The 12,436-nt window shown below is 49.7% G+C and overlaps 1 protein-coding gene across 5 annotated transcripts in view; it reads left to right on the forward strand.

Moving 5' to 3' along the window:
• Positions 1-12,436, forward strand: part of POMT2 (protein O-mannosyltransferase 2) — a 44,959-nt gene extending 32,523 nt beyond the window's left edge. For 2 of the 5 annotated variants that reach the window (XM_086319450.1, XM_086319452.1), the window contains 11 exons: positions 1,118-1,187; positions 2,943-3,021; positions 4,186-4,337; positions 4,773-4,864; positions 5,921-5,997; positions 9,314-9,385; positions 9,699-9,758; positions 9,849-9,954; positions 10,769-10,909; positions 11,054-11,168; positions 11,999-12,436. In XM_086319450.1, the coding sequence (XP_086175576.1) occupies positions 1,118-1,187; positions 2,943-3,021; positions 4,186-4,337; positions 4,773-4,864; positions 5,921-5,997; positions 9,314-9,385; positions 9,699-9,758; positions 9,849-9,954; positions 10,769-10,909; positions 11,054-11,168; positions 11,999-12,104 (1,070 nt within the window). In that variant the 3' untranslated portion in view covers positions 12,105-12,436. Of the gene's footprint in view, positions 1-1,117; positions 1,188-2,942; positions 3,022-4,185; positions 4,338-4,772; positions 4,865-5,920; positions 5,998-9,313; positions 9,386-9,698; positions 9,759-9,848; positions 9,955-10,747; positions 10,910-11,053; positions 11,169-11,998 lie in introns of all 5 variants that reach the window. The other 3 variants (XM_086319449.1, XM_086319451.1, XM_086319453.1) reach the window with 2 other exon arrangements.

Consider the following 12,436-nt stretch of genomic DNA (forward strand, 5'->3'; position numbering starts at 1 on the left):
CTCTTTAAGCATCCCTGTTCTGTTACCCTGTTGTAGCTTCCAGGTTAAGGTGGCTGCGTTTCACCCAGTAACGAAGGAGTCGTGTGAAGGCAGGTCGCCCCAAGCACTTGGGAAGTGGGAACTGTCTAGATGAAGGGTTCTGTGTTCTTGATGGCCGTGAGTGCCCCTCCCCCACAGGCCCATGTGAAGTAAAACTTCCCTCCCCGTTGATGTATCTGATCTGTCATCTTGCTGATTATTCTTTTTAAGAGACCTTAGGAGGCAGCGTAGGAATGGGCATCTCTCCAGCTGAGGTCTCGAATTCTCTTGCGAGCCAGTGATTTGTCCTGGTAGATCTCTTTCCTGACCTTGAGTGTTGGTGTCCACTCCTGGGACAGAAATTTGCAAGGATCCTTCCGTGTTGCTCTGATTACTGCCACTTTCCTTTTCCACTGTCGTCACTTCATTAGATCTTCATTGGTCTTGACTTCTTGATGATATAAAAGTAGTCCTTTTCTTCCATCATTTTCTTTGGTTCACATTGATCAAGTCTATTGCCAGAGACAAGATAATCACTAGCAAAATATGCAGGTTTAACGTTTGATTTTGAAGAGAGCTGCGCAAATGATCATTTGCATGGGATTAATATTTGGCAGACTTTATTTTTACTACCCAAAGGAAAATCTTATTATTTATCTTCCCAGCTTAAAAATCTTCTAGTTGGGGGCTTCAGTGCTTGGCCAATAAAGGCCACGTTTCCCAGCCTGGCATACACAGTCTCGCCCTACTTGTCCACCCCCTGGCCGATTCCCATTCTCCTTTCTGCCTGCCTTAACCATGTGAAGTCATTTGCCATTGATCAAATGAGTTTTTCTCTTTCCTACCTCTGTGCCTTTTCCCCACTCGTTCACCTGACAAAATTCTCCCTCTCCTTTAAGAGTCTTTTCAAGCATTATCTCTGGGGCACGCTTCCCTTCTCACCTCAGACAGTTGGCTTTGGTCCCACAGCATTCTGTCAGCACCTCAAACAGGAGTTACCACATTGTAAATACTATAACTCTTTACTGGTAGGCCCTCGATTAATACTAGTTTAATGAGTGAACGATTTCGGACATCAGTGCTTGTTTCTTCTTGGCAGATCCCCTAGACCCTTCACTCCCAGTGGAGTTTGTGAGACATGGAGACATCATTCGACTAGAACACAAAGAGTAAGTAAATTTGCTGTTTGGCATAAATGAGTGGTTTGAGCGCCAAAGGTAGGGAGCTCTTTTAAGCAGGAAATAAACAGAATCAGATGTGGACCAAGCCCTAGTAAACAGAGCAAGGCTGCTATGCTAACATGGGAGAATAATTACTTTGCCTGTTTTGGCTTTGGGAAGCTTTGGACTTTGAGTTGGACTTTGAGGGTACCTTTCAGTTTCCTTTTGCCCAGGGGCAGCTGGGGGAGGGCGGGGGAGAAGTATTTGAATGGCCCAAAATTTCTTCGTAAGAGGTTGCCTTTAAAAAGATATGAGTCTGTTTCTGAATATGGCAAACTAGTTCACTTCTCCAGTGTTCTCCCTGAAAATAACTCAAAATGCCAGAACAATGTAAAAGCATCTTTTGAAAAGCATGAAGAACCGACAAAATAGTAAGGAATTACTACATCAAAATCTCAGTGAAAGGGGAAATACAGAGAAAAAGTGGGATGCTGTGGCCCTGTCTGCCTTGTACCTACGATCTTGATTTTGAGCTTTGGTTTTTGACTGCCTCTTGAAAGAAGTTTTGAAGGCCAAGCTTTAGGCTTACCCAAAGTGGTGAGTTATTGTGATCTTCACTTCAGATTTATAACCCCCAAAGGCTTGGTGTTAGGGTAAATCTGCCCTATCTACCTATATTCAGAGTTTATTTGGGAAGTCAGAGTGCCCTGGGGGTTAAGGTTTGTCAGGGAAACAAAATCTGGTTCCTGAGAAGTAGTGATTACCAACTGATCTTCATATGGATTTGCAATCCAAATTCATTTTACATGGATTGTCTGAAAATCTTCAAGGCATGAATTTAAATGAACATAATCCTAGATGTGGTAATGTCTCCTGGGTACCTGGCCAAAAGCAAATGTGAATCCTCTTTTGGGAAAGAAATGTTGTTATCCATTCCTATAAATCGTTTTTCAGTAACAGTGTACCGAAAAAGTAACCAAACACTCAAGGAAATAGGGCACTACGTACAAAATGAATGGGAACAGTAGATGACAGAAGCAGCCCTGCAAAAGTTTATGTGAATTATCACATACAGATTTTTAAAATAAAATCAGTGGTTATTTTATATATATATATATATATATATATATATATATATATATATATATATATATAAAAGCTATAAGCAGTGTTTTTTCCCTAGTCAGTAGGATTATGGATACTTTAATTTTATTTTTATAATGAACATTGACTACTTGTTATGGATAAAAGTAAGGATTATTACAAAAAGCAAAAGTAAATAAAATCTCAGTTAAACCCTGCACTTCCTGCACAGATCCCCACTTGGTAAAACTGACAGGAGCAGAAACAGTAGATGGGAGGGAGGAGGTTTGCCTGTCTCTGGCATATGTGGATTACAAATGTTAATTTTCTTCCCCCTAAAGCTGCCTCATAAGTCAGACTAGCTTGCCTCAGACCACCAATGTGTTCAGTCATCCCCTCTGCCCACTGCTCAAGTTATGGGTGAACAAGAAGTGGAGCCTTTTTCTTGGCACGTGATCCAGTACTCCGGTTGGTCTGTCCCTCCTGGCTTGGGCAGCTCTCCAGTTCTCTGGGTATTTCTTGTGGGTGAATGGGCAAGAAGGTCCTGGTTTGTTGGATTTAGTAGTTTTGATTCTAATTTTTCTTCCCTGAACAGATGACTCTGAATATCCTGGGTAAAAGAAGAAACATCACACATCTCTTTTCTTCAGGATAATGGCACTTCTCTCTCTTCATTTCCAGGACTTCTCGGAACTTGCACAGTCACTATCACGAGGCCCCCCTGACCCGGAAGCACTATCAGGTCACTGGCTATGGCATAGTAAGTGAGCCACTCGAGTGTGAGCAGGACGCCAAACATTGTGGGGCCTGGCTCAGCGCCATGAGGCGGAGCGGCCTTCCCAGAATTCCGGAATGTTCCTAACGATTGGCTGCACAGGGACTCTTAGCATTCAGGAGCTTTTTGGCTAGGCTTGCTGTGGGAAAGGCCGCCTGTGAAGTCTATTTTTTTCCATCTCTTGCCTCTATAATAACCATGCCATTTTTATGTTCTGACACATAATAAATGTCAAATATGAATACTATTTGAGTCTCTTTTAAAATCATATTGTACTTAGAAGCCACAGGGCCACAATATGAACCCAGAGGAATATACAGGTCTATCCTTTGCTAGATCCCAAATTCTCATTGGCTTTATATTTACGGATTACCTCTCTGTTCTGCAGAGGAATATTGTCCACCTTGCTTTTGGATTTTTCCTTCTTGGGGTAACGCAGCTTATTGAGGAAGCTCTATGAGTACTTACAACTTGGGAAGGAGTTTGAAAGCAAATACACCTAGTGGGAAGATAGATTTATGACCAGCTGTCTAAGTTCCCTTCCAAGGGCTTTGGTGCTTCAGTAAAGACTCTGGGTTCCTTAAGGTAGAGTTCCCAATCCTCTTTCCATTTGCTTATCCCACATTATACTAGAGCCAAGACTCTGAACTTCATCTTTTTCTGGTGGGCATCTCCTGATGAGAATTAGACACAACTGTCTTAATTTCCACAGTATGATATCTAGGCTAGACATTCCTTAGATGGATGAGTGTCCATATGGCCATGGTGACAGATGCAAAGGACCCAAATTTATTTCTGTTGGCTCATAGTGATGTCTTGAGTTTAATTTAAGGGCAGAAGCATCTATTTAGAACTTAAACTGTAGTTCTGTGAAGTGAAGGATTGGACTTCAGGTTCCAGGCTTCATACTACTTTTGTTGGTTGTGATAATGAGGCCTGGGGAAATGGCAGTCACGTGGGATGTTCCTTGGGATGTTTCTCTGGCCCTCTTTTTCTCTTTCCCACCTCAGTCACTTAGGCCAGTTTGGTCTTTGACCTCTGTAACATGATGGCATCTGAAAGGCTGGCCATCTCCCTTTTTTGATGCGCCTTCTCTGAAGTCATCTTATTAATATTTTCTTTGTATTTTTTTCTTAATTTATGTGGCAGAATGGGTCAGGGGACTCGAATGACTTCTGGCGGATTGAGGTTATAAACAGAAAATTTGGAAACCGAATCAAAGTGCTGAGAAGTCGAATTCGCCTCATCCATCTGATCACAGGTTGTGTCCTGGGCTCCTCGGGAAAGGTCCTGCCCAAGTGGTAAGTCTCTGGGGGTTTGGCATCCCAGCAGTGGCTCATGCTTTTCCTTTCACACTTACAAGGAGAATGCACCGAACTTCCATTCCCGAATGATCAGTGTTCCCCTCGTGTTTGGTTTTTCTTTGTGGTGGATGGAGGGAGAAAAGCCATCAAGAACTTTATGGAGCCCAGAGCTCCAGAGTTCCTGTGGTGTTTCACGTGTTGTAATAGTTGAGCATTTATATCTCAGGCCTGTGATAACTCTCTGGTTCTGTGTCTCTAAACTGGGCATGATGTAGGCTAGACTACTTCTGGGATGGTCATGAAACAGAGAAGTGAGAGGCTGGAAAGAGCATGACCGCTAGGTTGGAAAGAGAAGCGTTCCATGTGGCTGGACAGCACTGCTGTCTGGTGAGTTTCAGGTCTTCTGAGAGACATTGTGACTCCTTTTCACAGGGGCTGGGAGCAGATGGAAGTCACATGCACACCATACCTGAAGGAAACCCTCAGCTCCATCTGGAACGTGGAGGACCATATCAATCCCAAATGTGAGTGAGGTCATGTCCTGGGCTGGCTCTGAAGGGAACATCTCTAAGTCATTCTTATCTGAGGAAAATAACCCTTTACAGACTCTGCTGCCATGGTATCTTATTGTTGCATTGTCTTCCTTTTTTAAACCTAGTCTCTTCATATGAATTGTCTGCATGGGCAGCTCCTTTTTCTGCCTGCTCACTTAGACTTCCTATTCTTCTTAAATTCTTCTCCCACAAGTGACCAGTGGCCTCACTCGGGGCCAGAGCTGGTTGCCTCTCACTGGATTTGACTCCTGCTGCCGCCTGCAATGCAGGTCCCTTTGCTTGCCTCCTTCTGGGCTCTCTCTTCCCTCTGTGGTTACCTCCCTAACCTCAAGGCTCAGAGCAAGCTGGTGCTTTCCCTTTCTGCCCCTGCATAGGCTCCTCCCCTCCCCACATCCAGCTGAGGCTATTACAGAAAGTGATGGCCACGGCCCTTGATCGATCCTGTATTTATACTCCCAGGCTCCAATTTGACATTTCCGGTCCAGTGTCATCTTCAACTCAACGAGTCTCTGAGCTCATCCTCTGCCTCCTAAACTACCCCCTTTAGGCTTGATTTTTCTTCTTCATGCTTCCCACTTCATTCTTACCACCTAATTTAACCAACCAGCTAATTAACTAGCTAATTAAACAATTCACTGACGAGTATGCTGGGAGCCATGTAGGGCCCTGGGGATGCCTTGGTGAATGAGATAGGCTGGGTCGCAGTCCTCACAACCTGCTTCGGGTGTGGGAGCTGCATTTGGGGCAGCACCATCATGAAGGGTGATGGCCCAAGGGCTGTGGGTGCCTCTGGTTGGGGGTGCGGTGGGGTGGGGCTTTTCATCTGTTGCCATTGCCTCCCTCAGAATGCCTGCTGAGTGCTACAGGCTGAGGGAATGATGGAGAATTCCTCAACACTCTCACAGGCTTGTTAGCTTGTCAGGAAGGTTACCCTCAGACCCTGGCAGCAGAGTGGATATCATGGACAGACAGCTGTGAGGAGAGGCTGTGTGAGGAAGGTTCACGCCTCTATCTTTCTTTTCCCAGTGCCAAACATCAGCCTGGAAGTGCTGCAGCCCAGTTTCCCTGAGATAATGCTGGAGTCCCACATGGTGATGATCCGGGTACCGTGACCCCTTCCCACTGGGAAGCTTCTCCAAGAAGTCTTGGGCATCCGCAGATTTGGATCACAAATCAGTAACCATGCTATAGGCCCGCTGCCCGCTTGTGGAGGACTCTGAAAGTGTCTTCACATACTGACTTAAACTTGGTCTTCCAAGGCACTGAATGATGGTGGTGATGCTGCTGGTGGTAACTTTGTGAACACTTATGCAGCTCTTGTGTGCTGGGCACTACTGTAAGCCCTGCACATGTATTAACTCACTCACTACTCATTACAGGCCTCCAGAGATTCTGTCCCCAGTCTACAGAAGACAGAACTGAGCATAGAGGTTAAGGGACTTACCCAGGGTCACAGCTAAATGGAAGCGGTGGATCTAGGCCTTCAGAGTCAGTGCTAGTGACCACTACACTCCTCTGCCTCTAAGTGATTCTCAGATCTGTTCAAGTGGCAGAGCCCCTGAACATTACAGTGCTCTTGGCTGAAAATCATGAGACACTGATAGTTGATTCCATAAATGAAATTAGAATCAGCTAGGATGAAAGGCCCGGAGAAGGCAATGGCACCCCACTCCAGTACTCTTGCCTGGAGAATCCCATGGATGGAGGAGCCTGGTAGACTGCAGTCCATGGGGTCGCTAGGAGTCGGACATGACTGAGCGACTTCACTTTCACTTTTCACTTTCATGGATTGGAGAAGGAAATGGCAACCCACTCCAGTGTTCTTGCCTGGAGAATCCCAGGGACGGGGAGCCTGGTGGGCTGCCGTCTATGGGGTCGCACAGAGTCAGACACAACTGAAGCGACTTAGCAGCAGCAGCAGCAGGATGAAAGGCCAATTTGAGTGTGCTGTTTATATGCAGCATAAAATCCCAACCAGGACCCCACTCATGTTCCCAGAGAGAAACAGACTGCATAGGGGGCGTGGTTGGTGCTTTTCAAGGTTTTAAAGACTCACTGTTTGTGCTCTGTCATTAGTAGCTGACAGCTGACATAGGTTTAAGAACAACTGAGAGACAAAATCTGTAAATTGAGAAAATTCTACCCACTAGCTTAAAATTTCCCCCTTGAATTGGAAAACCCTCCTGCAGTTTTGATGTAGAGGGAGAAAGCTCTTTACTGTGGCTTCTGGAAAACTGGCGCTCTGCAGGAACAATGTTTAGAGCCAGGTTTGTGGACCTCTGCATTGATGCAGAGAGCAGTAGCTCTTGTTTTTTCTTTCCTGGTGAGCCACTGTCAGTTGGTCTCTCCTGGAAGTGATTATGTAAGCAGCACTTGGTAAATACAGTTGACTTATTTCAGCAGATTAAATTTAAAAATCCAACTTTTGTCATTTTTGCACATTGGGAGGTGATGAGTTGACAGTAACCAATCTCCGGGTCACTTCTTCCCTGACTCTGTGCTTGTAGCTGTCACTGTGGCCTGATGACAGAGCTCTTTTGAATATATGCCTGTCAGTCAAAATAGTATTTTAGATCTGGGTAGAATTTTAAGACTAAGTCTAAATAAATAGTCTCATTTCTTCTTTCATTATCTAAGAGGTGGAATCAAAGAAGAAAAGAGACATAAGGAAACTTTGTTATTCAACGGATGTAGAGTCACAATGGGGAGAGAGATCAAAATTGTCTGGACTGTAGAAGCTGCAGGGCATCTGTTAGCTGAGCAGGGGTCTCAGGCCTGGGCAGAGAAGGCACCATGCCTGCTGAGGTTAGCTGGAACAAGCCCCCTGGGTACTAAGCATAGAGAACAATGCACAGATATTCAGATTTTCCTTGCTTCCATTTCTTGGTTTACTAAAGGAGCTCGGTTTCTGAAGAGTTTAATGTGTAGGATGCCCTTGGCTTGTTCTAACTCTGGCTGGAGTCCCTGGTTTAGGGCTGAACCGTACTGGCTGGAAGGAATTGATTTCCCTCAGCAGTTGCTCTGGGGTCCAGAATGATTCATTCTTCATTGTGAGGTTCTTAAGATGGCCATAGTGGTTGAGGGGCTGTGCAACTGGCCCATTTGGATCTGACACCCCCCTGTACTTTCTACCCTGAAGGAGCAACCCAGCCACCATAGGGAGGCCTGCAGACAACTCCCAAGCCCTTGAGGCGTTGGGTTAATAAGGCCCTGGCTGGTGGTTCAACGAACCAGGCCTGGATTTTTCTTGAGCTAGACCCGTGGTCCTTATTAGAGCACGGTTTGTGCCTCCGAGGGGGTATTTAATGATGTCCGGAGATGTGTTTGGCTGGCATAATGGGTAGGGGTGCTCCTGGTATCCAGTGAGTAAAAGCTGGGGCTGCTCACCACTCTACACTGCACAGACCAGCCCCCACCGGAGACATCTGCAGCCCAAAGTGTCAGAGTGCCCAGGTGGAGAAACTTTGACCTGACTCCTCCTTGGGAAATGCCTTCTCAGTCTGTCTGATGACGAGGTTGGCGCCTTGTTTTAGCAAAGGTCTGATTTTGCCGTATGAAGACAGGTTATTAGATATTCTTGGCTGGTGGACTGAAGGGACTGAGACTGAGTCCTTCAGACTAAAGTGTGCATTCTCAACCGGGGGGTAATATATTCTTAGAGGGCGAATAAAAGGAAACAGTTTTTTAATGTATAAAACACAGGTATTCATTCATTATATAAACAGCTAAACGGAATATCTATAGTATTAAAATGTCATGAGGGGACTTATTCTGCTGATTGTTTTGCAGTATATACCAATGTTAAGTCATTATGTTGTATACTTGCACCTAATGTTATATATAAATTATACCACAATTTAAAAAATGCTTTAAATGTCACTGCAAGGGAGTGTTTAAGGAAAATATATCTTAAAAATATTGACTGGGGACAGGTAGTAATGAAAAAAAATTACTGAGAAACACTAGGCTAAAGTAACTTTTCCAGAGTCCAGGAACTTAAGAGTTCTGGGTTTGGGTTTGAAATTGGCCTTTCAAGGAAACAAATAACTGAGCCCTGATTTTAAACGCCCCTCTCCTCATCCTCTTGACACCTTATCCTTTGCCAGGAAGATGGATATATATTTTGTGCCAAGGGAAACAGGCCTGTCATGCCTCTTTCCCTCGAGCAGAGAGTCTGAGCAGACTGTCTCTGCCAGGACATGGAGGCCTACTCTTTGGGCTAAGTGGGGCAGCTGTGGTCAGCAGGTGTGCGGTGACTGAGAGTGACCCCTGACTCTCCCCTGCCAGCGAGGGAGAGGGCAGAGGAGAGAGGGCTTGTCTTGACATGTGGCCACACATCAGAGATGCCCGACCCTCACGTTCCTGTCAGCCTTCTAGAGCTCTGTCTGGACCAGCTTTTTCCTTACCACTTTCCTGCAGGGGAACAATGGCCTCAAGCCCAAGGACAATGAGTTCACGTCCAAACCCTGGCACTGGCCTATCAACTTTCAGGTAGGGCCCAAAGCGAGAGCTCCTCCCCGGGAACGGAGCTGAGGAGGAGGCTGTGGAGCCTGGCTGACGGTGGGGGGATGCTGGGGTGGTGGGGGCAGGCCTTGCCGGGCGGAGGGTGGCCGGAGACGGGCTCTGGCTCTGCTTGTGCTCGGCTGGACCCAGCCTCCCCAGGGAGCTCATGGAGAAAGTGCCCGCTCCGAGCCTCCTGCCTAGGCTCCCTGTCTGTGAAAAGTGGCTGGTCTTCCTTCCCTGGAGACTCAAGCGGCTGGGCGGGGCTGAGCCCTGTCCCCACTCTGTGTCCTTTGCTCCACAGGGCCTGCGCTTCTCAGGGGCCAATGACACCGACTTCCGAGTGTATCTACTGGGCAACCCGGTGAGTGCCCCGCGTGCTGCGGTGGGGCCCTGAGCGTGCCCGCAGTGTGCTGCTGCCTCCTCTCACCTGCCCGTGCCCGTCTCCCTGCAGGTAGTCTGGTGGCTGAACCTGCTGAGCATCGCCCTCTACGTCCTCTCAGCGAGCGTCTTTGCTGTGGCTGTGCAGAGGGGCGCGCATCTGCCTGTCGAGGTTGAAGGTCGGGTCCCTGGGCTCCCCTGTGCCCACCTAGCAGCCCGAAGGGTGCCCGCACTTGGGGAGTGCTGGCCTGCTGATGGGCCATCCTCTGCCTTTCCCTCCCTTTCTTCCCTTCTCTGTGACTTTTTAGAGCTCAAAGCACCAGATGCCTAGTGCTGTGTTAAACCCTGTGTCCTCCCAGCAGAGTTTATTACCTGTTTATGGATTAGGAAACTGAGGCACAAGGAGGTTAAGAACCTTGTCCCAGTAGGTAACAGAACTGAGGTTCACACCCAGGTGGTCTGCGTTCAGAGCCTTCACTGTTGACCTCCACACTCTGTGCACGACTGCCCATTTTTTCTCTTCTGCTCTCCTGTCCTCTAGTCAGGAGCAAAGCAGCCCCCAGGCCGTGGGCTGCAGCATCCAAGACGTTCACACAGGTCCTCTGCTGCCTCTGCAGCTCCGTGTCTGCAGACATGGTCCCAGGCCACCCCTCCCCAACCCCCGTCCTCTCCTGTGCCCGCACCCCTGCCCCGTCTTGCTGCAGAGATCTGTGTGGCAGCAGAGATGCGGGAGCTGGGGCCGGAGGCCGGGCGGCCTGCTCCTGGGGTTGGGCACCCCTGCTGGGGGTGCCCAAGCCTCCCGGGCCAGGGAGTAAGCAGTTCCTTCTCCTGCCAGCCGCCGTAGGGTTGTTCACCCTGGGGGGTGAGGGACGGAAGGCCCATTCGGGTGACGTGGCTCCTGTGAGTCACATGGCGAGGAAGGGGCAGAGCTGCACGGGGCAGGCTCCATACCCATCCCTGTCGGCTGACCAGGCTGTGCTGCTTGGGGCTCAGGGCTGTCCCAGGTCCTGCTGCAAGGAGGCGGGCAGCTCCTGTTCGGCTGGATGATGCATTACTTCCCCTTCTTCCTGATGGGCCGGGTCCTCTACTTCCACCACTACTTCCCCGCCATGCTCTTCTCCAGCATGCTCACAGGTCAGCGCTGCCCTCTGGGACCTGGGTGATGAGGGTGGGCAGGCCGGACGAGACCACCGTGGAGCGGCGGTGCTGGGGGAGCTCATCTGCCTCCCCAGAAGATGTCCTCCGACGGAGCAGTGAGGGGTTTCCCTTCCTCCCCAGGCCTTCTGTGGGACACCCTCCTGCGGCTCTGTGCCTGGAGCCTGGCCTCCTATCCGCTGGCCAGATGCGTGCACGTGCTGGGCATCCTGAGCCTGCTCCTGGGAACTGCCTACAGGTGAGCGCCCGCTGCACCTGCATGGCCGACCCCCCAACCCCAAGGCCTCAGCCCTGGGTGCGTTTTGGAGCCCCTGTTGAAGCACACTGGTGCTTGGCTCTGTCTCCAAAGGTTCGTTCTGGTTTTGTTGAGCCCAGTTTGGGCCCTGTCAGCCACGGTTTCCAAAGCCCTCCACGTGACCTGAAGGGGCAGCAGGTGGAGAAACATGCACTAACGCCCTGCATTCTCACCTCTAGCCAGCGGCTCCCAGCTCTGCACCTCTCTGGCTCATGTTGGAGAGCACCCCTCTGCAGTTACCTGGTTCCTAGCTGGCGTGGCTGTCAGCGGGGGGCAGGGGGGCAGGTGGTAGAGGGTCGCCAGGGGGTGCAGTGTGGCTCAGAGTAACTGCAGGGAGGATGCTGTTTGGCAGGCCGCCCCCTCCCCCATCTCACAGTCTCACAGATCTGCAGTTGAGCATCACTGGCCTTGAGGGGCCAGGGGCAACATAAAGTCCTGAACTGGGAATAGGAGACTTGTGACCTGAGAGCACATCCACATTTTAACAGAGAGTCTGGGCCACACAGCCAATGACCAGACCCTGGACTGCTCTGTCTCCTGGGCCTCTTGAGAAGAGTCCTTTTCCCTTACTGTCATTAAGTCGCTCTCTTTCAAGGTCCCAGAGTATGGTGTCCCCACGTGGTGAAGTCACACAGGCGTGCTGACACCTCAGGGTGGGTCCCGTAGGTAGAGAAGGTCTGAGGAGCTGAGCGTCAGGGGTCTCAGGGCTCCCCGCCTCCGCCGAGGCCCTAGGGTGCCAACTGCCACCCCCCCCCCCGGGTTCTCCCCCACAGTTTCTACCTCTTCCACCCTCTGGCTTACGGGATGGTAGGTCCCCTGGCCCAGGACCCCCGAAGTCCGATGGCCGGGCTCAGGTGGCTGGAATCGTGGGACTTTTGAGGCCACTGCGAGGACTCCAGCCTGAGACCAGGACCTTCGTGGGGACGGCCAGCTGTGGAGCCAGTCCCCGGACCTTCCAGCCGTGGAGGAAGCAGCCCGAAGAGCCTGTGGACTTGCACTGCCTGCCAGCACGCAACCCGCTGGGGAGCACTGCGGCCCTGCTCCTCGCAGAGGCTCCTCCACTGGCTCTGCTCAGCCACAAACAACTTCCCTCTCAGCCCCGTCCCCCGTGAGTGGATGAGTGTGAGCGTGCGTGTGTCCGTGTGCCTGTGCAGTGTAGACCATGGCTGTGGACAGTGGAGCATCATAAACTCTAAAAAATCGTCCAGGGC

Source organism: Bos grunniens, chromosome 10 (genome assembly GCF_055505025.1).
Source record: "Bos grunniens cultivar Pamir isolate PY7600 chromosome 10, Bosgru_T2T1.0, whole genome shotgun sequence".
Lineage (NCBI taxonomy): Eukaryota > Metazoa > Chordata > Mammalia > Artiodactyla > Bovidae > Bos > Bos grunniens.